Genomic DNA, 27643 nt, shown 5'->3' with positions numbered 1-27643 from the left:
CTGTGAACTGAGATAGCTGAGGGGCCATTCCACCTGTTTTGCGGTTCCTTACCCTGTCCCATAGCGGAAAAGAAGAAATAGTAAGAATGTAATCTTTGGAGGAGATAACTGCAGTGGTTTGAGAGTCAAAGTTCTCTGTCTATAATCCATAGAATTCCTATTCTTCTCAACATGGGAGTGGCAGAATACTGTATTTGCTTTATTTACATTTGCTAAAGAAATGAGGTTTAAGCAGTCACGCTGGCTGTCTGTTCGTTTTACCTAGTAAACTTTGACCGTTCACTGATTTCAGACAACTGAGGATAGAGAGGTCTCAAAAGGCTGCAGTATGAACAAGAGGCTCTGCCTGGGAAAGGTTTTCTAATGATGCCAACTGCAGGAAAAATTAGTTTAGAACTTTTTCTTAGGCACCCAAGCAGTCACAGAATAAGAATATGTAAGAAGCTTAGCACTGTTATTTTGTTTATCTTAAATTTAAAATGTAGCACTGCAAGTGATTGCAACATGATTACAATTTGTAGGTTAGATGTTTTCTTAATTATGCTTACGTTTGTATTCAAAAAGTCTAGATGAGGTCTGTTTTACCAGGAATTTTGCCAGCTGTCTTGTTAGATGGCTTAAGTAAAAATGTTTGTTGTGATGGCATCCCCATTGTTTGACTTAATAAAATTTTAAACAAGTTTGCCTAAATAAGGCAAACTACCTAAAACTATTGGCTTAATTAATAAGATGTAACGACTTGGAGGAATTTAAGTGTACCTCCTTTAAGTGTTCAGGAGAGACAGTAGCCATCAGATTTGGAAGACTGAAGGTTTTATATTTCAAAGTACAGTTATTCTAAGGACAGTTTCTCTTACAGAAGACAAAAATAAGGTCTTCAAAATTCAAATGAAGTAGATATTAACAGTGTAAATCACTCATATCCTGTAGCAATGCAGTTGCTTCAGAACTGGTAACATTAAAAATGCAGACACAACCATTTTATGTGAAACAATTTTCAAGTGAAATGTCAAGCAAATGACAGTCCTTTGTGTCTGAGAAAGGTGACCATACTTTTCTATCTCATTAGTGAAGGTTTACTTCTCTTCTTTCATACTTTTAAAAATATTAACATGCTCTTGTTAGTAGGGTCATCTGTACCTTCACTATTAAAAACAATTTAACTCATTTAAATGGCAGGGATCGCAATTATCCTAGACAGTCTGTGATCCTTATCCAGACAGCCGTCTCCTGCAACTGTAACAGAAACATACACAGGGGTTTATTCTTGTCCAATGACATATTTCAGTGAGTTTGTAATGAAGTAATTTGAAATGATCTTGTTATTCCAGGCTTAGCTTCTGTCCCTCCCTCCTTTCCCCTTTCCACCCTCCCCACTATGGGAAGCAGTTCAGTATCCTTTTACTTAACAATTTCACATGCTTATTTAGAGGTGTGGAAGGGCCTGAGGTTTTTCAGATCATACTTAAAAAATAAATAATTTCCTCTGAGAAGTCTTACCTCCTTTTCCAGTGTGTCTCAGTAGACCTGGTACTTGCAGATAATGTCTTGCTTGTGCCTGTTTCAGTGCAACTCTTGTCTGAGAGGATAGGGCAGATCTGTTTTCCTTACCTCTCAGTACATTTACATGCTCTTATGTGCAGGCACACAGGCTGGGAAGTCCCACCAATCCAGACTTTCTGAACATATCCTTAAGCTTCAGTTGTTGAGAAACATTGATAGAAAGTGCTATATGTTCAATGGAAGACGTATGTATCTATCTGACCTGTAGATGCGGAAAATGTGAGATATAGACCATTTTAATTTTGATAGCCAGCGAATTGGGTTGAAATACATGAGCTGTCATTCCTGAAGGCAGCAGAGGCACACAGATGCATCATGAATACTGAAACGATTTGGCTGTCTCCCAGCCATAGGATTTATCTTTGACCCCAATCATCCATACCAGCAAGCATAATTTTCTCAACATCCGTTGCATATCCGAGTGTATATGAGAATAAAGAACTTTTATTTGATACTGGAACTATATAAAAATTATGCTTTCCTACTCACAGTATTAATTCCATTAGCTACCCTTGGGAACAAATTAAAAGAACTTAATTTCTCTGTTGCTAGGTGATATTTCCTCTTAGGTCAGAATACAGAATAAGGAATATGATGATTTTTCAGAGGTTATAGAACTAGATTGTAACAATCAAGGGAGAATCATTTAAACCAACAATTTAAAATCAGAGTAGCACATTTTGTCTCTAGAGGTTTTGCTTACTGGAAGCAGTTGTACTCAGTATAAATCTATGTGTTTGTGTTCTTTATGGGAAACATCAGTTCCTGAAAGCCTGCTCCTTAATTACATTTTATATTACATTTTTGTAGTCTATGTGAGTTTTCTTTGGATTAAATTGTTCATTTTTTCTGCTGTTCCTAACTTAGGAATCAGAGTGAAAATATGATTTTGTTTATTCATTTTTAAAAGAATTTTTCTTTAAGTATGAACACTGCAGATAAATAATTATTGAGTTACTGCTTGTCGTTGTCAGTAGTAACATATGAAGAGGTTTGATGTTTCGGCGTTAAGGATGTAAAGAGCTCCAAATATACAACTGCTTTTTGGGTTTTTTTTTTTTCCCGAGTTTTTTTCCCTGAGGGGGATGCCAGTGTGTGCATGTGTGTTGAAGAATAGTTGGTTAATTGTTTTTAGTCAGAAAAAGAGGAGTGACTATTAAATGCCTTACAGTTACTTGTGCCTAATGGGGGGACTATTTTATTGCATTTGAATTTGTTACTGTGCAGTGTTAACTTTTTTGAAGGCACTTGGCTTCTGGTTTCTATTTTGTTTTGAGGAAGTGAACCACACCAAAAGTGTTTAGTTTGCAAACTTCACTGAAATCGCTGTTCTCCATATACATCTGGTGACAATTAGGCCAGCTTCGTAATACTTATTATTAAAAAAAAAAAGCTGCAAATGAAAGCTCTAATAATCAAAGCAACCTTCAAAAGATAGTAGCATGTACAACAGCATTATCAGTTAAGGTCCTAGTTTTTTAGTAAGATGTTATGAAGGAAAAATACAATTTCTCAGATGTTTGTCAGGATAATTTACAGCAGTTTCTGTTCTTTGTTTAAACTAACAAGTTTTTAATCTGTTAATGACCAGGTTTGTAGCTGGGTTTATTCAGGATTTGAATTGTGATTAACCTGAAAATCCCATGTCTGCAATTTCCTGCTGATGTTGTGCTAAATTGCCAGTTTTAAAAATTGTAACGACAAGTGCACTGTGAAAGTGTGTTCAAGGTTTGCAGTTGAGTGGAGTTATTCACTGTGTCTGTTTACCAGTATGAATGCATCTTTCAGAATAATATTTTCCAGCTCCAGAGGTTTGGTTGTAGTATCATAGAAGCATAGAATCGTTTAGGTTGGGAAAGACCTTTAAGACCATCCAGTCCAACCATTAACCAACACTACCAAGTCCACACTAAACCAATCAAGGGTAGACTAGACTAAACCATGTCCCAAAGTGCCACATCTACCCATTTTTTGAACACTTCCAGGGATGGTGACTCCCACCTCTCTGGGCAGCCTGTTCCAATGCTTGACTACCCTTTCCATGAACAAATTTTTCCTAATTTCCAACCTAAACCTCCCCTGGCGCAGCTTGAGCCCATTTCCTCTCGTCCTATCGCTAACTACGTGGGAGAAGAGACCAACACCCATCTCACTACAACCTCCTTTCAGGTAGCTGTAGAGAGCGATAAGGTCTCCCCTCAGCCTCCTCTTCTCCAGGCTAAACAACCCCAGTTCCCTCAGCCGCTCCTCATAAGACTTGCTCTCTGGACCCTTCACCAGCTTTGTTGCCCTTCTCTGTACACGATCCAGCAACTCAATGTCCTTCTTGTATTGAGGGGCCCAAAACTGGACACAGTATTCCAGGTGTGGCTTCACCAGTGCCGAGTACAGGGGAACAAGCACTTGCCTGCTCCTGCTGGCCACACTATTCTTGATACAAGCCAGGATACTGTTGGCCTTCTTGAGCACCTGGGCACACTGCTGGCTCATGTTCAGCTGGCTGTCGACCAACACCCCCAGGTCCTTTTCAGCCAGGCAGCTTTCCAGCCACTCTTCCCCGAGCCTGTAGCGTTGCATGGGGTTGTTGTGACCCAAGTGCAGGACCCGGCACTTGGCCTTGTTAAACCTCATACAGCTGGCCTCGGCCCATCGGTCCAGCCTGTCCAGGTCCCCCTGCAGGGCCATCCTACCCTCCAGCAGATCGACACTCCCACCTAGTTTGGTGCCACCTGCAAACTTACTGAGGCTGCACTCAATCCCCTCGTCCAGATCGCTGATAAAGATATTAAACAAGGCTGGCCCCAAAACAGAGCCCTGGGGAACACCGCTCATGACTGGTCACCAACTGGACTTAACTCCGTTCACCACAACTCTCTGGGTTTGGCCACCCAGCCAGTTTTTTAACCCAGCAAAGAGTACACCTGCCTAGGCCATGAGCTGCCAGCTTCCCAAGGAGAATATTATGGGAGACTGTGTCAAAGGCTTTGCTAAAGTCCAGGTAGATGACATCCACAGCCTTTCCATCATCTACCAGGTGGATCACCAGGTCATAGATGGAGATCAGGTTGGTCAAGCAGGACCTGGTTGGGTGGTCTATAACAGACTCCCAGGAGGATGTCTGCCTTGTTGGCCTTCCCCCTCATCCTTACCCATAAGCACTCAACCTTATCATCATGATCTTTGAGCTCTATACAATCAAAACACTCCCTAACATACAGAGCCACCCCACTGCCTCTCCTTCCTTGCCTATCCCTTCTGAAGAGCTTATAGCCATCCAGTGCAGCACTCCAGTCATGAGAGCCATCCCACCATATTTCTGTGATGGTGACTAAGTCATAGCTATCCTGCTGCAGCAATAGCTTCCAGCCCCTCCTGTTTGTTGCCCATGCTGTGTGCATTGGTGTAGATGCACTTGAGCTGGGCTATTGATTTCACCCCCAACACTGGCATGCCGCCCTTAGGCTCCTCTCTAGTGAGCCTGGTTATATCCCCTTCCTGCTTTGAACCTAGTTTAAAGCCCTCTCGATGAGCCCTGCCAACTCATGAGTGAGAATCCTTTTTCCCCTTTGAGACAGCTGAACTCCATCTGTTGCCAGCAGGCCTGGTGCTGTGTAAACCTCCCCATGATCAAAAAAACCAAAATTCCACTGATGGCACCTCTGAGCTACATGTTAATCAGGTGAGTTTTCCTGTTCCTTTCAATATACTTCCCTGCCACTGACAGGATTGAGGAAAACACTACCTGTGCTCCTGACCCTTCAACCAATTGCCCCAGTGCCCTGAAGGTCCCTTTTGATTGCTTTTGGACTCCTCTCTGCAACCTCATCACTGCCAACCTGCATAACCAATAGCAGGGAATAATCAGAGGGCCATACCAGACCAGGGAGTTTCCTAGTAACGTCTCTAACCTGGGCCCCAGGGAGGCAGCAGACTTCCCTGTGGGATGGGTCTAGTCGGCATATTGGGCCCTCAGTTCCCCACGGAAGGGAATTGCCTATGACAATTACCCTCCTTTTTTTTTTTTTTTTTTTTTTTCCTAACAGAGGCAGTCATAATGCATGGGGCTGACTGACTCGCCCTAGGCAACCCCCTGGATGGACCTTCACCTACACTCTCATTTGCCTGGCAAGTTCCAGAGCCCCATATCTGTTGTGTAAGGGCAACTGGGAAGGTGAGGGAGGCCGGGAGGGGATTCACCTGCCACCCCGAGCAGAGACCTGTTTCCGTTCCCCCCATCTCTTAGGTCCCCTCCCTCTGCTTGGTGGCAAGTGGGTAGGGGATCCTCTGCTTCTTGTGGAGCCTCCATCTGCTGCCTTGGCCTCAGGGATGGTAGGGTGTTGCTCCACCAATCTATCTCCCTCTCACACTCCCTGATACTCCTTAACCTTTCCACTTCCTCTTTCAGCTCTGCCACCAGGCTGGGCAGATCATTCACCTGGTCACACCATTTGTATATATATTTTATATATTGTATTTTTTTATATATATTATATTTTATGCTGTCCATATGCTGCTTTGTTTCCTTATAAAACTATATTGAATCAGAAACAGTCTGAGGTTTTGGCTAATTATATAGACAAAATTGAAGCTTCAGGAAGCTATAGTTATACAAGGAGAGAGGAGAACTAATGGAAGATAAACCACATACATACTGTAAATTACTGTGAATTTTTCAGGCTGTCTTTGATTCTAGTTAAAGCTTAAGATCAGAGTCTCAGAAATTAAAGAGAGATACCTACTGTTCTCAAGATTACTGTGCCTAGCAGGAGAAAAAGTGTTTCAGAAGTCCAGATGAACTTCCCACCATAACAGTGTACTGTGCACAGCTAGAGAGCATCATTCTTGTTTAGGTGCTGCAGCACTGAGGCCTATGCTGTCTCTTAAGTACATCTTCACTATAGTGAGTGATCCTTAAATGTCTTGAATGGTGCACTTGCGGAATCAACTTAATGTCTAGTGCCACATTAACTGTTGAAATACTGTAAACAACTACATGTTGAATGTACAGTTGCAGAATTTTTACAAGAGATACGCAGTTGAAATGCTGCCCACAACCTGTCAGAAGAAAAGAAGCATTGCTTTTAGAGTGAAGAGTTCTGTTGGCCACTTGGAAACAAGCTCAATGTGCAGAGTGTTTGTCTGTTCTCCAATTTCTCTAAATAATTTTTTTTTTCTGAATTGGCATATTTGTCTTGCTCTTCAGTAATTGGTTCTGGGCATCTGGTGATTGCGTAGTAGCCATGAAGTTATAAAAACCCCACTTGTTTAGCATGGAAATCATGAATGGAACCCAAAGTGCCAAACTTAATACATAGAAGCATCTTATTGGGACATTTTGTAGTTTGACATGATTTAAACACTGGTTCCTAAAAAAATTGTAATTGTAATTTTTAATTATTTCCCATAATGGAAATGTACATAACTTACAAAGTGTTAGAAAGATTAATTTCCTGAGATCATCAGCAACATGCAGCTTAAACAAAGCACACCACTTCCAATTTTACAGTGATACAGCACCCTGGCATGTGACTGAGGATTCATTTAGTGGTGTGCTTCACCAGAACTAGCAGGTTTATGCATCAATCAGTTCTATCAAAAGGTAGCTGTTACGGGATGTGTAGCTTTACCAGAAGTTTGAGAGTTTTGATAAGATTTCTGAACAGCATTTTGGTCATTGCTGTCTTCCATTTTACAAACAGAAGAAGCGTCTGAGCATAGTTCTCTTTGGCTTTGGAGCCTTAATAATTGGTTTTCATTAAATTGGTGAAAGAATGCCAAAATGTTGTTGTGGTCTGTTATCAAAAATAACAGAAGTATAGGTGAAAAGTTAATGCTTTTTGAAACCCATCAACGGTTTAAAAAGAAAAATTAACTGCCATTGTGCTTTCCAGGCTTTTTGAAGAAAGCTGTCATTTTACAAGGGGAGCCTAATGTTTAGAACTCCTGTAGGCTATTTTAGTTTGCTCTGATGAGACAGGGTTGCAGTTGTCTTTTTTTGGAGAGATCATAAACCCCAGTTTAATTGGAATAATCCAGCTCTGCCTGTACCTCAGTGATGAGACTGCAGTGGAGTTGTCACTGAGAACTTGTGTAAAGTTAAAAGTGAGTAGATTACTGTGTTCACCTTAATACTTGTATTAGATACTAGCTCTGTAATCGAAGTGTTATAAAGATTAACCATTATCTTTCTGGACTTCCAGCACATCCTGCTTTAGAAGGATGACTTAATACTAATTGTTCATGAACACTGACAGAATGACCTCTCTCTCAAGGCTTTGCCTGTTCAGAACAAATACTGAAATGCAATTCTCAGTAGTGAATAATTTGTTTATAAGCTGTCTGGAACATAAACAGACTTTTCACTGTCTAATATACAGTTACATAGTTGTTATGAGAGATGTACATCCTTAAAATGTTAGCCATAACAGTAGACTTTTGAAAGTACAGCCATGTCAGAGAACAGAAGAGTGGGTAAGGATTTGTTTTTTATGTCTTATATAACGACATCTTGTTCTACAACTGGAACCTCTAAGAGGTGAAGCTGTACAAGTAAGTGACATTGTCTTCCCTATTGTCATCCTGTTTCAGCTATACCTAGAGACCAGCTCTGAGGGTAGGCCCATTATTTGTTTTTCATACCTGTTTAATGCTTGGCCTATTCTTAATCAGTCCTCAGTGCTTCCGTTTGTGATGAGGTGATAGAAACATGTGTGCTTTCTCAGAACTTATGGGGTCCATACTGTTTTTTTCAGAAATATCTTTCAAAACCAACAGATACTGAATATGAAGACTATACCTTACAGTAGTGTCTTAGAGGAGTAAGTTAAAAATGAACTTCTAGAACATGAGAAAAACCTTGCCTCATCAGACCAAACATCTATCTAACTGAGCATCCTGTCTCCAACAGCAGCTCATGCTATGGGAAGAAAATAAGAATTGGATGAGCATGTAGGGATGCTTCCTTAGAAAAACCTCACAACCTTCAGTGATTTGTGATACGGAATTTTTTGAATTTATAGCTCTAGGTGGCTTTTTCTTCTATGAATTTGTTTGGCTGCTTTAGAACCCATACAAATAATCTGAAAAGAGTGCATTCTCTTTTCTGTAGATGGGTAAGCATGTGTTTGTCAGAGAAGACAAGGTCAAGAAGATGCCCTCTGCACTTGAGTATAGTGAGGTTTGTGGGGCTTGGTTCCTAGAGGAATTGATTTTTAAGCCTTTGACCTGCATCTGAGATAAAATGCTCATTGTGGTCAGTAAGCAGCTGAATCTAGACTGTGTAATTTATCATGCAATTTGTAATAGAATATGTAAGCAACACATTCCCTTTGCAGATGCTTTTTCATGTTTCATGTGTGTCAAGTATTTTTTCCAAATCCTGGTTTTTTTGGAGATGGTGGCAAAACAGTTGGTGTCTGGAGAAGGAAAGAGGTTAAAATACCATACCTTTTTAGAATTCATCTGCTAATAAAAGTATGTATGCCAAACTGAAACCTGGAAGAGAATGTTAGTGATTGAAAAGACCTTACTAAGTTCCTTCAGGTAATACAGATGCATCAATGTAATGGCATTAGTGGGCCAGTACATTGAAAGAAGCATGTTTGCTATAACATGTTCATTAGTCTTTTTATTATGTCATTAATATTAATGTCTTTGGATCTCTGCTACTGTGCTGCCACAAGGCTATTTGTCATCAAAAAACTTAAGGAAAATTTGCTTGTAAGTGGAAGAAATGAGCCTACTTAGCTGTTTTACAAAGTTAATTCTTTCTTCTCCTTTTACTCCCTTCAGTTTTCCAACTTACTGCTATTTGTCTGTCTTTGTAGTTTATATTCTAAGCAAGCTGTGAACTCATCTTGCAGGAGGCAAAGGAATCTGCTTTTAATCTTAGTTTATCAGGATCTAGAATACTGTTTTCTGATAAGGTATAGAGCAAGTCTTTTTGGTAATAGTGTTACCTATAATTTAAAATAACTCCCAAAACACACAAAGTATGTTTAGAGAGGAGATACTGCTTTATTCTGCGCAGGGTGCAAGGTGGAATATTTCCACAAATCAAGCACACCTACTGAAGTTCATTTTGACATTTATCCATGGCAGTTAACACACCAGGCCTATCTAATACATAATGGTAGCACTGTCTAGGCATCCTCTTCTTACATTGGTCTGTATCTTTTCTGCTTAATTTTAAAGCGACAGTGTGATTTTTAATTCATTGCGCATGCTCCAAAGGATTGGGGGGGTAGCCCTTTTGTTCCTCAATTGGGTTGGTGGTTGCAATCTCCCCTTGCGGGAATTACGTTTTCCCCAGTTCCCCTGCTTTGGCAATCGCCCAATTTCTCAGCATCTCCTGGGGCAAGATGTTCCCTTTTATCACTGCCTACCTCACATTTGTGGCCTTCCCTTATCATTACAACCTTCTTTGTAGCAGGATGTTTCCATTGTCGGTCCTTGAAGTTGTACAGATTTGTATGGTTTTGAGGTACCTATTAGTGAGGCATGCATTGCTAATACCATCTTATCTGGCCTACGCATTATTTACTACCTTGAATATTCTAAAATTCTCATGTGTTAGTTTCCACTCCTAAATGTGATCCTTTCTTAACTACTAACAACTCCTGCACTATTTCCATTTCATCCAAGAAAAATATATATGTTTGAGGTAACAATAGTTATGAGTTTCTGAGGTGTGGTCTAGTATTCATCTTCCTCTGAAGTAAGCACTAGGGTTTCTGAAATTCAGGGATAGTATAAAAAGACACAAAACCAAATCCTTTTCAAAATATTACAAACATCTTATATGTAGATTAAGCAAAATGGAGTGGCGTCATACAAACTTACTAGTAGCAGTTGTTAGCAATCGGCTTGCATAAAGCATGCTTTCAGCAAAATTCAGTAGTGTATCTGTTTCTAGGCCATAAAATAAAATCTTATATATGACACATTTTTTCTTTTTTCAGTTAGTAGCTATGTGCTTTTCAGTAACTGACTAGAAATGTGTGGTGGCTTTTATGACTGGGTCTGGTTTAGCTCTGGAGGAATGCATGCAGCTTCCCATTTTACAAAGGCAAAATAAAGGTAAGGCCACAAATCACTAAGAGACTGCATACCTACTGTACTGTCTTCATTGTAGAGCATTTCTGCAAATGTGAAAAGCAGTACAGCAATCCTCATTTCTGTTTGGCATTCTTTCCTTCACTACAAGACATTTCTCCTGCGTATGTATATGCTCTCCAATCATCCTGGTGCTTTTTGCTGCCATTCAGATTTTTATTTTCTTTGCTGTGTTGTCCGTCTGTTGTAAGCAATGACCCCACCATTGTAATCTTCTTGACTGCAGCCTATCCCTTCCATTTTCCATTCTTGTCACTTCGTCTTAAAACCAGTGTGATATCTGCAGTCTTATAAAGAACTCTCAGCTCTGTAGCCTGTAGGCTTCTGATGTGTTTCATTAAATTCGGCTGCTTTCCAAACACATGATGATATTATTATAGACTGATTAGGTGAACTGCACTTTGGTACCAAATATGATGTTTTCCTCTGGTTCTAATTCTGTAAGAATTTGTGTAGTGCTTGAGGCCAAGACTTAACTCAGTCTGACCTCATCTTGCTGGATCTGTTGGCATTGACTGGTCTCCTTTGTTACAAAACAATCTCCTTACTCTGTGACATTTGCTGCTTTCCTCTACTGGAATTAACTGATCTTACCGTACAGCTATTTAGAATACAGCTCAAAGTGCTGGGCTTTTTTTGAGTGTATTACCAGCTCGAGAGCTCCCTGTTCTTGTCTTTCAGCTGCTTGTTGCTGCCCCTCTGGCAGACTCCTTTATAGCTGTTATGACCCTTTGTGAGACCACACAAACTGCAGTAGATGGGGAACTGTTTCAGCTTACAAATAAACTTGCAAAGAAAAATGTAAATACCTTTATTCTAATTCCATGTTTCCAGGCTAGCAGGATTATAATAAAAAAAAGAAATTGCTAGTTACACAGTTTTCTGAATAACCTAAGAAGCTTAACATGATTGATCGTCAGCCTTCCAACTCATGCAACAGTCCCACTTTAGAATGTGAACATGCATTGCTTACTTACCACCAGTCTTTTTCTACACTGAACCTTAATGCAGTGTTATCTTAGGGTAGCATTCACTACTTGTAGACAGTCTAGTACCTATCACAGTTTGGCTTTTATTGAAAGTAACATGCTGGGTCAGCAAATGAAGTTTTTCTGTCCGAGTTCTGTGCGGCTGAAGATTTTTTTTTTTATTTTAGTTTAGTTTTTGCATCTAGCACACAGCTACATGCATCAGTTTGTTGTAATCGGCTGGAATTTTTTTAGTGGCTGACAGTTCACACTGGTTTCAAGCCATTTGATACAGTTACTGTTTGTGGGATTTTTTAACCATAAAGCCCTGGACATTAGGGTTCACTTGAATGTCTAGAAAAGAGAGTGTAATTTCAGCCAGACATTTCTTTTTTACAGGGACTAAAGCCTACCCAGGAGCAAATACAATTCTTACCTCACAGCATGTAAGAAGTGTGATAAACGTTGCTGTTATGTGCAATCCATGGGCATTTCTCCTTGTCTATACTACACAATTTCCACTTGTCTGTAATACAGATGAAATCTGTATTACATACTTTGGCTTATTGTACTATTCATACAATATGTTATTTGGGTATGTAGTGACTTTCTAGGCCATTCTGCTCTTGCTCATCTTGAGGGAATGCTATTTGTAGCTTCGAGGACTTGTAGCATTGCGTGTCTTTCGTTGTATGCTTGCTTTCCAATGTACTGAGTTTGATTACTTGATTCAGGATTGTACTTCTCAAAAAAGAATCACAGTTATGCATCCCACTTTGAAAAGGATTTTTGACTGAAAAGATGGGCATGATATCTTTGGAAGAGCCACCTTGACATTATATACAAACTTATTCAATACAAAAATAAACCTGGGCAATTAGCAGTACCTCTAGAAATCCTGGATAGCTCCTGTCCCTCACCGTGTTGTCAACATAGCAGTTCCAATGCTTTTGCCAGCCTGTGGGACAGGATCTCTCACATGCATTAATCTAACAAGGATGGATTGCTGTTGGGAAACTGTAGCGATTGGAGCATAGTTATTTTAATTCCCCTGTTTAAAAGTGTTCACTGAGTTTTTTTGTCTACTTTAAATAAACAAAATCAGTGTCTAATCAGAGAAAACAAGAGATTTAAACTGCCATAGTAACATTGCCCCTGGGTGAAACATATAATAGCATTGATCTGCAAATATAACAATGGTGACACTTGTGTATTCTGTGGTGATAGCCTTCTTGTTTGGAGTAACAGGATGAAATATTGTCTGTGGTGTCTTCTTCACATCCTCAGTTTCATTTTGGTGTAGTTTGTTTTTGTCTAAGTTATGAGGCTATCCTGTATTTCCATCATTTGGACAAACAGTTGTTTGACATTCACTACCAAATATGTGCTTCCTAAGTCATGCTGTCATATGTTGGGTGAAACATCTTAAGACAGTGGATGTCCTGTGCACAAGCACTGAGTGAGGAGGCCTGACCAAAACCTGAGCTCTGTGATGAGGCTGTTTAAAGTGTCTTACACTCCTTCTTCCTTACATTCCTTTTGCATTTATACAGGCAATAAGGGAGACCTTGTATTTTGTCAGAACATGAGAACAACAGCAGATTTATGTCGTCAGTTAACTTCTTGTGTTTTGTGGCTTTTTAAAGCAGGCTAACCCTTACGTATTTTTAGCAGTGATTCAAGTTGATTATCATTGATATTTGTCCTTGGATAAGTGCTTACAGGTGTTGCTGCTCTGAGTTACTAATGAATGATTTTCTTTTAATGACCTGGGAATTAATACGTTACTGGTTAGGAGTGTTTGCCTTTAAATCAATTTTGAAAATCCTTTTAAAAACCATGTGCCTGGCTGTGTGCCTATCTGATTGCAATCGTTAGGAGTAGAAGCACATCTCTGCACCAGGTACATATACACAGAGTAGGAAATCACTTTCTTAGCAAGGCAGTGTGAGAGACTGAAAGAGTTAATGTCTCGCACATTGTGGTGAAGCAGGTTAAGGTCTCAATGCTGACAAAGTCTGCATAGCACTACAGGTGAGAAGCTGATTGCTGGGACCGCAGATCAGAGGATGTGCAGTTTTGCCTTGCAACTCACCACATGTGACCAGAGGTCGTGCAGAGTTCATTTGAAGAAGGGGCTCACGACCACCCGAAAGACCCCCTCGCGACCACCCCCCATCCCCCAGAGTGATGGCCAAGCAGAAGATAAAGAACTTTCTGGAACAAGAACTATGTGGGTCCTCTGGGAGGCGGGACTGGAGGCAGCGACTAGCCTATAAAAGACACAACTTTGCAGCCTCCACGCTGCTGCTGCTCCAGACCTGCCTGCCCAGACCAGAGTCGGCACTGCCGGCGCAGCTGGTGGCCCTGTGCTCCAAGAGCAGTGCGCCCACCACTGCAGGACTGCCACGTTTACCACCGACATCGTGCGGTCCTAGGGTGGTGATCTCTCTCTCCCCCCCACCTTTTCTTTTCTTGTTTTTCCTTACCTCTTATAAGTATTTCACTTAGAACTTACATTGCCTGTCGTTGCTCTTTCCTGGTTCAGGTTGCCTACCATTACACTTTCCAAGTTCAGGTTGTTTTTTTGCCATCAGTAAAGTGTTTAATCAATTGTTTGGTGTTGTTTCACCTTAATTTAGCCCAAGGGAATCACAGAACCACCATGATCCTCCCTGGGCAGCCCAGTTTGGGTTGTGACAGGCAGTAATCCTACAGTTTAAATCCCAACAAAGATCAAACAACGGTTAACATTTTAAGGTTGGGTTTTTGTTTTAATTTCCAATATAAACTGTACTTGTACATTACTTACGAAAGCTTTTTTATTTCAGTGACAGCTGATGAGCTATGGAAAGGAGCTTTGGCAGAGACTGGTGTGGGAGTAAAGAAAGGAAGAGGAAAGAGAAGGAAGAAAAAGCTAAGGAAGAATCTCAATAAAGGCCAGGAGATTGGTGAAGGTAGATTAACAAATAAGGGGCTGAAGACATGGCTTAACCATTTTGTGTATAGTGTTTCTTGATTTAATAAATTAACAAATTGCTGTTAATTTCTGTGGTGTCAGAACTGCTTGAGATATTTTTGTCTTTTAAAAAAAATCCTGATATGGTTGTTTAATGTTGTTCTTGGTTTCTAAATATAAATTCTGTATCATAAAACACACTTGAAATATGTGAGAACCTTCCATTTTATTGCATTTTTCCAGTGTGCAGAGTTTTGGTCCTAATTTGGTATAAAATATAATTTTTTTTTTCTGTTATTTTTAAGGACGTTCTGGTTTCCTCTGGCCTGGTCTTAATGCTCCTGTGATACAAAGTGGTAGAGTCCAGGCAGTTACTCAACGAAAAAAAGAAGAACGAGAGAGAATTCAGTCTGAAATTGTTCAGCAGAGAGATACATGGGAGAAGAAAAGAAAAATAAAAATTAAGAGAGAGGGAGGATGGAGTGGAAAGTGTTGGGGAGGTGTCATCCTGGATCCTCCTGACCCAGGTCCTAATGGAGGTAAGAAAACTGAATATCTGTCTTAGCCTTACTTAGCCTTTCTGGTAAGGGACTCAGAGAAAGTGAGATCTAGACTTCTCCTGTGGTTGAAAATTGATTTTTATACTTCTGTCTAATATGCCTATACATGAAGCAAGGCCAAGCTTTGTTAACACAAGTTAAATCACTCCTTAGTTTAATAAAGCTGTTAGACTATTGCATTATAGACTGTATGATATTATACTGTATTATAGACTACTGTATTATGTTGTAGACTGTTATAGGAGTCTTGAAGTATGGAAGTATTTTTCTGTGCTCAACATCTGTTGTCTTGAATATGAAGTATAGCCATGGGTTTTTTGTAGTTTCTTAAAGGATCCTGTGGGATAAATCAGGCTTTTTTTCTAGTTCATATTACAAAATATGGTTCAAGATAATGTAGTTTGAAGGTAGCTAATAGAAGTTATTTATTTATTTATTTGCTGCCTAGTTAAATATCATAGTAAAACTAGAGGTCCTATACATAGAGTGGAGGGGTGACCTTAACTTTTTTTACAATGCTGTTATTCAGACCACTAGAAATTCTATAGTAGCTTTGTTTAACATGTAGAAGTCTAATCCTTTTCAACTAATTAAATGTGAAAATGAGTTGTTACTCATATTGAGCTGAGTTTTTCTTGTGAAGCACTTAATGATGCTTGTATGTTTATTGTGATCTTTCTGTAGGCTTTTATAAGTAGGATGAGCTGAGAAAGATGTTCCTAGCACTGTTGTTTCAGGCTTGTTGCAGACTCTGGTCATTCTAACAGTTAAGCTTGTTCACGTTTTCGGAGCTGTCTTTGTCCAGCAAAATGATCTCCCAGTGCAAGCTTGGATCTTGGAAGATATGTTGCAGCAAGTCAACATAAATGGGAAATTACATGCATGGAATCACAATTACATTGTTGTCTGATCTTCTTGCAGTCCCCTTTGCTTCCCAGTCTGCCTGGTGCTTTGTTTATTAATTTCTTTCTGTCTGTGAATATTTTCTGGTTACATTTTATTGGACTTCAGTGAAAAATTCCAACATGCTTAAAACCAAGCCATAAGGTAGTGAGAGCATTGTCTTTCCAGTGTGATCTAATGCCTCTGTGTGTGTAGACTGAAGTTACGCTGGCATTTTTGTAGCTTTCTGCTTTATAAATTCACGCTGTTGTTATCTTCTACTTCTCTGTTCACTTCCCAGGTTTTCCTTTCCTGTAGCTGGTACAGTTGATTTTGTAGCTTCTGTTGCTGTAGTGTCCAAGATATGTTGTTTCTGTCAAATTTACCTTGTGAATTTATTTATTATTTGAAGTGGCTCTGTTGTTTTGTTTTATCCTCCCACTCCCCTTTCTGGGATTTCACAGAAATAGGTATCAATAAATACTTGCAATTTCTTTGAATCCCTGTTCATTGCCTAATACAAGTTTCAGAATATTTTGAACAATATTAGAGAATAGTTTGGCCATGATAGAAGTGACCCATTTGGTGATTTACCTTTTTATTTTTTAACCATTTGCAGCCTTTGCTCAGTGTATATGGAATTTGGGGTTCATTTACAGTTTTAGAGCAGTATTATTCTATTTAAGGAAGAAGGGAGTTTACACTGCCATCCAGTGAAAACCCAAAACACACTGCAGATAGTTATTTTTCATAGCATTCCTGCAGTTGAAAAGAAATAGGAAAAATATCAGATATAATTTAACAAAAATGCTTCAATGTAAGTGGTGAGTTGCAGTGATTTCCAAAAGGAAGTTTCAGATGTAATTTGGAGAGGATATATAGCTTAGCTTGTGATCAAAATATTCAACAGATTCTGAGGATGTCTCAGTTTTTCTATCAGCTTTGCTTTCTGTGTGATGTTCAGACAAAGCAGTTAAATTTCTATGTCTTGCTTTACCATTAAAAAACAAGATGATTTTTCTTCTGTTGTGTTGATGTGGGTATTTAGGTTGGACAGTCTTTGGAGACTGTTTCCATCTTAGTTCCATGCATGTATGGTACTCAAAAAGATGAGGTATTGATTGCAGTTGGAGGTTGGGGTCCCTAATAGAGCACAATGAATCTATTTAACATTTGTCATCTCTTAACAGGAGCTGTGTTGTGATTATAACAAGAGTAGTATTACACTTTCTGGGAAGTTACCGTTTTAACTGGATTTTTTTTAAGCTAGTTTTCTTCACATATGTTGATTTTACGGAAGAAATGAAAAAAACCCCTATGCTTTATAAATAAGAGCTATATGCTGGTTTTTCACTGACCTTATTCTAAAAGAGATTGAATGAATGGAGTCAAGTAAAAAAAAACATATTTGAGGCCTTTTTAAAAGGAAGCAACTAAGAAAGCTGACTTGAGATAATGTTTGTTCAAATTATTGTTACATATTCTCCTTACTGCTGAGATTAATTTATAAATTACGGTTACATAAAAATTGTGTCCTTTTTAAATTATACCATCCACAGGGAGCTGTGCTGATAGGTAATGTAATAACCTATTTTTCTCCCAACAGAAACTTACGAAGATTTTGAAACAAGAGTCATTGAGGTAAGCATTACAAATCTTTTCAAGGACTTTAAATCACTATTTTATATTGAGCTTGCAATTATTTAACTAGTCTTTGCTAAGTCAATCTTAGAGCCATAGGAATTAGTCTGGCATTCTGTTTCAACTGCATGACATAATCTGTCATTCTTTTCACCGGGGCCTTGTCTTCTCTGTTGAGCAAATAATACTGGAGTCAAACGTGGTTTTGAGCAACTCTGAAATGGTAAATGCCTGCAGATAAAGCTGTAATAGCTCACATAGAACCATAATAAGGAACCTAGTTAAGTGTTAGGGTTATTTCTCAGACAAAACTACCAGTAGGAAGTTGTATAATTCTGTGTGTAAAAATAAATAATTAATTAAACGGGGGGAGCGGCGGCACAGGACAGAGAGTGAGTGCGATGAAGATCCCATTTTGTGTGCCTCTCAAGTAATAGCATACGCACTTGTCCTGGATGTCTTAACCTATGATATTTGTATCTTTTGGGAAAAATACTCTGACAGAATTTCCCATTCATAGTTTTATATCCACTTTGTGCTTACTGATACAGTAACAATGATGGTTATGACTGGACTAAAGCAAGTCTTGTTTCCACCCTCATTTCTAAACAAATTGTATTGGATCATCTCACTTTAAAAATATCTATCAATCAAAACTAGTAACTGACAAAAGATGTCTGTGTTTTGGTATTTTCCTTGTCTCTGTTTTTTAGTAAATAAGATCTAATATAAGCTGTAAATTCTGCTATGTTTATTTGCACATAATAAGGTTGACTCCCACATGCTCGTCTCACAAACTTACTCCTGGTTGGACTCCATAGAATTATTCTCTGTACTCTTGAACTCTGTGACTGGCTGACTAGGGCTTCTTAATGGAAGTGTGGAATATTTTAAAGAACAGCATACGTGCTGAAATGCATTTGTCGTGGTTTAGCCCCAGCCAGCAACTAAGCACCACGCAGCCGCTCGCTCACTCCCCCTACCCCGATGGGATGGGGGAGAGAATCGGAGGAGTAAGAGTGAGAAACACTCCTGGGTTGAGATAAGAACAGTTGAATAATTGAAATAAAGTAAAATACTAATGCTAATAGTAACAGTATAATAATTATAGTAATAATAATGATACACGAAGCAAGTGATGCACAATGCAATTGCTCACCACCCGCCAACCAATACCCAGACAGTTCCCGAGCAGCGATCGCTGCTCCCTGGCCACCCCCCCCCAGTTTATATACTGAGCATGACGTCATATGGTATGGAATAGCCCTTTGGTCAGTTTGGATCAACTATTCTGGCTGTGCCCCCTCCCAGTTTCTTGTGCGCCTGGCAGAGCATGGGAAGCTGAAAAAGTCCTTGACTAGCATAAGCAGTACTCAGCAACAACTAAAAACATCAGCATGTTATCAACATTCTTCTCCTACTAAATCCAAAACACAGCACTATGCCTGCTGCTAGGAAGAAAATTAACTCTATCCCAGCCGAAACCAGGACAGCATTCTTCATGTCCTAGGTGTTTAATAAAATCAGTGAATCACCTTAGAATAATTTTGTTGTGGTAAGTTAAGAAGCTACAGAGATTTAAAAATACTTCATCTCTTACATTTTATGACATTGTCACCTTTTTTAAACATACAATAGCTTTCAAATGTGTAAAAGGTTGTATGCAATCCCTTGGTTGGTATGAAGTGATATTAGCTGACTACTAAATCCATGTCACTCAAGATATTTGTTGACTGACAGCAAAACTTCAAGCTAAAGGGTAGGGTCCTTAATGCTACCAAAAAAGTTCTTTAGTGACCCAAATTCTTAATGATTTCAACAGAAACACCACTTAGAATGTGGTCAGAGAAGATACTTACTTCAAATATGATAAAGGTGTATTTTACTCCGAAAACAAGGTAATCCATCGGTAATAATTTTTTACTGGTATAATGTAAAATGTTAGTACTGTAGATATGTGGACCCATGTTACTTCTCTATGGAAAAGCCATTACTTAAGAAGGCAACTTGCAACTCATTCCAAAGCAGACCATTAACAATTAGTTCTATGCACACCCACACTATCGCAAGATATTTTGAGCTTCCCATTTATCTTACTAGTTTTTCTTTCATTTCAAATACATTAGTTGCTATGGAAACCATAGAGCTAGTATAAGCATTGTTGGGGGGAATCATGACTTCAGAAATAAATCGATTTCTTGTGACTTACTTGCTCCCAGTCCAGAATCAGGTGATGTACAGCATCCAGAAAGGGAACAGCTCTGGAAGTGAGAACAATTATTTGCTCTCTATCCTTGCATGTTCCCTTCTCTTCTACTTGCACTGTAATTTTAGTGAGGCTTGTGGTAGCAGTGGCCAAGTAATTTCTAACTCTATCTGTGTCCAGAATTTTTTTTTTTTTTTTTAAGACAACTAAAATATCAAATTTATTTATTTACTTAAATACCTAATGTATTAAAAGGACTTAATATTTGCTAAAATGATTGATCCATTAGAAAGCAAAACCCTCTACGGTGTGGCAAATTGACCACTTCCAGGTGGGGACATCAGAAAGCCCCCAGATAAGATTTGGCCAAGTCTTTCTTGTTCATAAGTATTGATCTTATTGGTGAAGGAGAAGGGACTGGGAGAAATTCAGTGTTACTTGCAGCACTTTTTGGTGGGGTGAGATCTTAGCGCCATGTTCAGCTCCTTGTGCCCTGAAGCCCACCTCACCAGTCTGTGGAGCCCCACAAAGCACAAAACTGTGTCTGTGACTCTTCAGGTCAACTGCAGGGTGGAGGAAGGCATCCTTGTGGAGCGTTCTGCAGAGGTGGTTGTGAGAGAGTGCTGCCATTCTGGAAACAGCTGCTGTAAAGTAACTTCCTTTGTATAATTAGGCACCCAGAGTGGAAGAATCTGAGCCTCAGGTAACTGCCACTGAACTCGGACAGACCAAATGAATTCCAAAGGACTTTTTGTCAAAATTTGGATTGTGCTTTGCTAAATTAAATTAAACCTTGTTATACAAATACTGTGGTACATAAATCAACCCAGTAGCTTTGTGTAAAGTAATGAGAATCATTGAATCATATCTTGAGTTGGAAGGGACCCCTAACAATAATCGAGTCCCATCCCTGCTCCTTGCAGGACTACCTAAAACTAAACCATATGACTAAGAGCATCATCCAGATGCTCCTTGAACTCTTACAGGCTTGGTGCCATGACCACTTCTGTGGGGAACCTGTTCCAGTGACTGACCACCCTCTCAGCGAAGAACCTTTTCCTAATGTCCAGTTTGAACTTTCCCTGATGCAGCTTCATTCCATTTCCTTGTGTCCTATCACTGGTCACCAGAGAGAGGAGATAATCACCTCCCCATCTGCTGCCCCCCTTGAGGAAGCTGTAGACTGCAATGAGGTCACCCCTCAGCCTTCTCTTCTCCAAGCTGAACAAACCAAGTGACCTCAGCTGCTCCTCATAAGTGTCACCCTTGAGACCTTTCACCATCTTGGTCACCCTCCTCTGGACACAGTCTAATAGTTTGATGTCCTTCTTATAGTTGAGGTGCCCAAAACTGCACACAGTACTTGAGGTAGGGGCGCACCAGTTCAGTGCAGAGTGGGACAATTACCTCCCTTGACTGGCTGGCTATGCTGTGCTTGATGCATCCCAGGACATGGTTGGCCCTTTTGGCTGCCAGGGCACGCTGTTGACTCATCTTCAGCTTGCCATCAACCCAAACCCCCAGATCTCTTTCCATGGGGCTGTCTCCAGGCTCTCATCCCCCAATCTGTAGTCTATCAAGATCTCTCTGTAAGGCCTCTCTACCCTCAAGGGAGTCCACAGTTCCTCCTACTTTAGTATAGTTGGCAAACTTAGTGTACGTTTGACTTCTGCATCTAGATAATTTATAAAAACATTGGAGAGTGCTGGCCCTAAAATTGAGCCCTGGGGAGCCCCACTGGTGACTGGCTGACAGCCTGATACAACCCCATTTACTGTAACTCTTTGAGTCTGACCCATCAGCCAATTGTTCACCCAATGTACTATGGACATGTCTAGCTGTATGCTGGACACTTTGTCCAGAAGGATACTGTGAGAGAGTGTATGAAAAGCTTTACTAAATCCAGAAAACCCACATCTGCTGGCTTCCCTTGGTCAACTAGATGGGTGACCTTGTCATGAAACAAAATTAAGTTAGGACAGGACTTTCCCCTTGTGAACCTGTGTTGGCTATAACCAGTTGTGTAAGTCTGTCATTTTAGAACAGTCTCATGTTACTTTCTTACCTACAGATGAAATTGCTTATTAGATTTATGTATGTTTCAGGACTGTCATCAGAACTTTCATTTGCAATTAATATTTAACTGCTTTATTATTGAAAAAACTATACTAGTCTAGCTGCTGCTTTGAAAGATACTTTCTCATTTCTAACCATAATCTGAGAGCCAAGGTATTAACCTGAGTCAATACACATTCTGTGAGAGATGCATATCAGGTCTCTTTGCTTAATATGAATGTTGACACCCTTTTATCACTATAAAATAAAGTGACTCTCCATTGAGTTGTTATGCAATCTTAAATAGGTAGAGATGACTGTTCATCACTTTACTCTTGTCATTACTACAGCTTCTCTTACGAAACAGGTCTGTGAAACACTGCCTGTATTTTTAGCCAAAATTATGTTGTACCTGTGTCCAGACAAGGTATTTGTTCCAAAGCATCTGTGTTTGAGTTTCTGTTTAGTTTCACTCACAGCATATCATCTTTTGTTCCACTACCAAAGTTCACTAGTGATCCCCTTTCTGGAAGGGATCACACTCTGTCTGTCTGCTACCATGTGCTGTCACATACTGTTGGAACAGCTGTTTTTCCTTCCTGCAAATCCTTTTTAAATCCTTTGCCTGACAAAACTAGCAAGGAATAACATGTTCTTAATTAGTAAGATACACTTGAAAACAGTTATTCTGTCTCAAGATTTTGCATTGTGGTCATCATAAAATCTCATAACTGGATTTTAATTGCTTTGAGACTGCAACTTTCTTCTGTACTGCATAACTCTAAGCAAGCTGTAGATGCCAAATATTTTCTTGCCAGACATTATGTCTGATTGCATCTTTCTTGGAACATGGCCAAACATAGAATCGTAGAATTGTTTAGGTTGGAAAAGACCTTTAAGATCATCCAGTCCAACCATTAACCTAACATTACCAAGTCCACACTAAACCAATTAAGGGTAGACTAGACTAAACCATGTCCTGAAGTGCCACGTCTACCCGAACATCTCCCTTTCTGAGACAGGAAAAGGTGAACCAGTCCCTTGGCAATAAAATCAGAGCTGCTGCCTGAAGAACCATGAAATCAAGTGTTTACTTGGTTTGGAGGGAAAGGAAAAGGTTGCCCTTTAAATGGGATTGTAGTCAAAGAGGGAAGGAGAAGGCCATGGCCCAGTCCAGAACAGAATCAAATGTATGGAGCGGAGAAGCCCTGTGTCTGCCAGTTTTGCAGGGTTCATTGCAACACAAGGCTGCATAGGCTTAGGAGTAGGATGCGAAATGTGCAAGAGGCGTTAAAGCTATGTCAGTACCTAGTTTCCATCACTGTCTCTTCTGAGAAAAAAGCAGATACTTCATGTTAGGGAAATAAATAATACAATTTAATAATAATACTCTTACATGGTGCCTTATTTAGAGGCTTAGAATAAAAGGTAGAACCAGAAGTACTGAATATCAGCTGTGAAACACATCTTCCATGTGGAGACAAGAAACAGTTTTCTGTCCTTTTGTTATTAGCTCTCAACTCCCTATCATTGTTTGTGGCACCTGTCTTTTTAATGGTGGTCAAGTGCCTTTTGCTTTAAATTGTTTTGCCATTTCTTGGTGAGGTACTTTCCTTAAAGAAATGTTTTATTCAGAAATTATTTCCACCAGCATTTGAGAATTTTAGTGTTGTATTTGATGTGATAATAGGAGTCTATCCATTGTCTTAATTGAAATATATGTGGCCAGAGTAGGTAACATATTTGCCAGAATTAAAATAAAATACCTTTTAAATGTCCTTGAGTAACTAATAAACAGTGTGTATAGGGTGCAAGAGTAAGAACAAAGATAATATAACCTAGAGCAGCATTCATTTCTTTTAAACTGTGTACAAGCATAACGTATTGGAAAGTGAGTTACTTTAAGTCTATTTAATTGGGAGAGAGGGATTATGAGAAACAGTTCTTTAAACAGAATAGCCTGATTTGCAACAGCTCCTTGTCTGTAACTTAAAAGAATAATCAGATGAGTCAGAAGTTGAGTTGACTGACAGCTCTATTCCAGAAAAGCCTCTGAGGGTTCTCTTCTGTCCTGATAAATGAGAAAATAGGTTTATTTGTCCTTGATTATCTTCCTGCATTTTGCTGTGATGACCATCAGTTGGGAATCCATGCAGCGGCTTGAATGATTTCTAGATTAATCAATCCTATGTATCAAAATCCTTGCTTGTTGCAGTAGTTTTTTTAACTTCCGAGACATGGAAAATGATGTTGTATTGTAATGTCAGACTGGGTAATTAAAAGTCATGAGTTGGTTTATATATTTTAAAAAATCCTCTGAAGGGGAAAGTAGTAAGCTGTTTTACATGTCTGCTGTGATAAGGATAAGAAGCAATAGATTTAAATAATGAGCAAGGGAAATTTGGTTGTAAAGAATGAGTTGCAAATGGAAAGTTGAATACTAGAATGGATTGTCTGGGAGTATATGGGATGTCTGTCACTGGAGGTTTTTAAAAACAAGTTAGATAAATCTGTCAAGGGTGTGGGGAGACAAAATTGGTAACTTTCTAAACCATTTTCCTATGATGCTTTAAGACTTTTCAGGTGCATTTCATTTGATCTGTAGGTATCTTTGTGCACTCAGCTTTAATAATTTTGCTACCTATAAAGTAAAATAAGGTTAGGGCAGACTTATCTTCAAAGATACGCACTCAGCTCTCAAGGAGTATTCATCTGGCACTATCATGAGGTGAAAGTAGATCTGTACCATTCTCAGTATATGGGAGAGGAGTGCTTTCCTCCTTGGCAGCAGCTGGGAGTAGTCTGTAATCTAGTCCATATTTTTTATTTTTATATATATATATATATATATATTTATCTGCAGCAGTTGAACTGTTCTCTTTCTGTTCCGGATGCATTTGAGAACAATGCTCTCCTCTTGGAACTTCCAGAGGGCTCTAGCAAATGTCCTACCTGAGTTAAAAATATATTTCTTTCCTTCTCCTCATTTCTAGAGTCCCTTCTCCCCCTAAATGTAGTGAACCCCTCCATCACTGAGCTCATATTTTATTCCTCATGTTCTGTTTGCCCAGAAACAGCATTATGCAGACATTGTCTCACAGACATCTCTGCTACTCGGTGGTGTTCTTTTATGGTGACGATGAAGATGTTGAGCAAAATCATGTCCCAATACCTGCTGCTCAGAGTCATGATAACATCCTTGCAAATGAAAAATAGTTTCTTTTTCAGATTTTTTGTCAATCGTCTTTTAAACTTTTTTTTATAGACTTTTCTTTGTCTTGCTGCCTGAGTAATTTTTTACCTGAATTAAGTTCTCATTGGGTTTTGTTTTTGTTTTTTTTTTTTCATTTTTAATTTTTTAGTATTCCAGCACTTAGATCTTAAGAGTCAGATGAGTATTTGTAGAGTCCCTTCTGTTATCTTGACAAAGCTATTTTATTCTTTGGATATGATCACTATTTATTTCACAACTAAATTGCTATTTAAGATGAACTTTGACTTTTCAGCGCCTTCAACAGAATGTGTGAAGTGGTATTAGTACACACAAGAACAAATTAAATTAAAGTTAGTTTAATGAGGGGTATCTTCTTCATTAGTGAGTGTATTCAGTCTAAATCTTAAGATAATATTTATCAAAGGATCTGACCTTCACTTGCAGTCCATCTTTAATGCTCTATATGTCATGTATATTTAAGCAGACATGAATTTAAACTTGTGCAAACAAGTTCGGTATCAAGATTTTTTTCTGTTTTCTCAGGTTTCTCTAATATATTCTTGTCAGATTTGTCATTGGTGTCTAGAGATGATAAAAAATAAAATGAGTAGCAAACTTGCACTTAATGTCACAGGTGTTCTGTTGCAATAGTAAATGGGTTGCATGCTTCTATACCTTATTGCATGTGCTGGTGTGTATCTGTCTAGACTTCCCCAAAACAGCTTTTAAAGGATGGTATTGGAAAAAAAAGCTGGTGATCATATGTAAATGGATCATCTGATCCATTTACCTACCAAATTCCCATTTAATACTGTTTTATGGATTATGTTAAATGATAAATCCAACAAAAATGAACATTTACGTGAGCATTAATGAGATGTCCTGAATTGCACCATACACTTTTTACGCATTCTTATTTTAACATGCAAAATTAATCTATTATTCTCAGGTTTAAAACCACATGTGTGCAGTTTCATTTGAGATGCTGAAGAATCAGAAAAGCCTGCTCTGGTTTTTGGATCTTTTTTTGTTGTTGTTGTTGTTGTTTTTAAGTTCCTCTTAGATCAGGAGTAGCTGTACACACAGTAGATTGTTGTGGTGGGTTTTGGAAAACCCACACAATTTGTTAAAGGTCCTTCAAGTAAATGAGTTTTGGGGGTGGACTGGGCACTCTGGGCTTTGACTCTGATGTAGGAAAGACCATTTGGACCACTTAGCCTTAAGCTGTGTCTGTGTTGGAAGGCAACTTGTAATAGCTGAGTTGCATGGGCACTGCTCATAAAAGAAGTGATTTTTCTTAATGAGCCCTGCAGTTGGCAGTGCTTTGAGTTAATTGAAAGGACACCTTGCGGAGAAGTGGTGGCTGTTTTCTTACTGTGACATGTCACAACTGACAGTTTGGTTGCTACAGTAGGTATTTACTAAAGTTGGGCATTCTGTGCTGGCATAATTATTTACAGTCAAATTCATTAGATTAAACAACAAAATAAGTTGCTATGCAATGCTTCCATGTGGTATAGAAATCTGTTTCAATGCTTTGTTATATCTGGATAATAAAAAAGCTTTTAGAAACAGGCTGGGGCTCTACTGTTGTATGAGATTGCCACCAATGTGAACTGAAAGAGAAGACTGTTTCTTGCAGAAAAATAGTAGCAGCAACAAAAACTTCTATATTCAAAGCCAGCAGTGAGCCCAAGACAATTGAGTCCTACAATTTTATGATGACAGGTATGAGTTTTGAAGTAAACAGATCTTTTTTTAGTATTCTTATTTTAAATAGATGGTATACATGATGCTCTTTCTGTATGTCTTTTCCATTATCTTTATCTTCACAACAGTACAGGAGATTAAAATAATGTTTGCTGGTAAATTATACTTTTCAGCAATAAACTGAAAGCCATTTTTAAAAGACTGTCTTACGAACAAAGATACAAAAGCCCCTTTCTGTTGTGATTATGCTACTAAAAAGGCTGTGCTCCCTTGCCAAAAGAGAGAAATTGCTTATTAAAATGTTTTCTTATAATGTAGAAACAGAAAAGCTAACTCAATTTTTCCCTGCTTGTAGAATAGAGTACAGACCAGGTCAGATTTTCATGTAAACTAGGGCTACAGCTGTCATAGAGAAAAAGCTAGCTTGAATGTTAAGGGACAGAAGCAGGGACTGCATATTGGGTTGTTTCTGGCTTTCCTGTGGACTGTTGCATTATAGTAGGTGACTTGGGCTACCTGTTTCTTTCTTTCCCTGCCAACCTGAAGGCACGTTTCCTGTTTTGCTCATATATTACGCATGAGAAGAATTTCTGTGAGTAGGACTGGTGGTAGTATTTACTGTTGTTTAACATAATGTCATAATAGTGGTAATTAAAATTTACAGCTGTAGTTGACGTATGCCATTCTTATTTTAACCAGAAAGCTTCATTTTGTGTTTCATCCATCCTCAGATGAATTTTTCTTCTATTTTTCTCCAAAATCAACATAGTA

At 39.0% G+C, this 27643-nt stretch overlaps 1 protein-coding gene across 1 annotated transcript in view; it reads left to right on the top strand.

Annotated features, from left to right (window-relative positions):
• MRPS5 (mitochondrial ribosomal protein S5) overlaps positions 1 to 27643 on the top strand; it is a 75006-nt gene that overhangs the window by 10720 nt on the left and 36643 nt on the right. The window contains exons 3-5 of the mRNA XM_075707836.1: positions 14477 to 14602; positions 14910 to 15143; positions 17653 to 17687. Of these exons, the coding sequence (XP_075563951.1) occupies positions 14477 to 14602; positions 14910 to 15143; positions 17653 to 17687 (395 nt within the window). The remainder of the gene's footprint in view (positions 1 to 14476; positions 14603 to 14909; positions 15144 to 17652; positions 17688 to 27643) is intronic.

Source organism: Pelecanus crispus, chromosome 3, assembly GCF_030463565.1.
Source record: "Pelecanus crispus isolate bPelCri1 chromosome 3, bPelCri1.pri, whole genome shotgun sequence".
Lineage (NCBI taxonomy): Eukaryota > Metazoa > Chordata > Aves > Pelecaniformes > Pelecanidae > Pelecanus > Pelecanus crispus.
The sequence above is the reverse complement of the archived record's forward strand: the minus strand, read 5'-3'. Positions and strand labels throughout refer to the sequence as shown.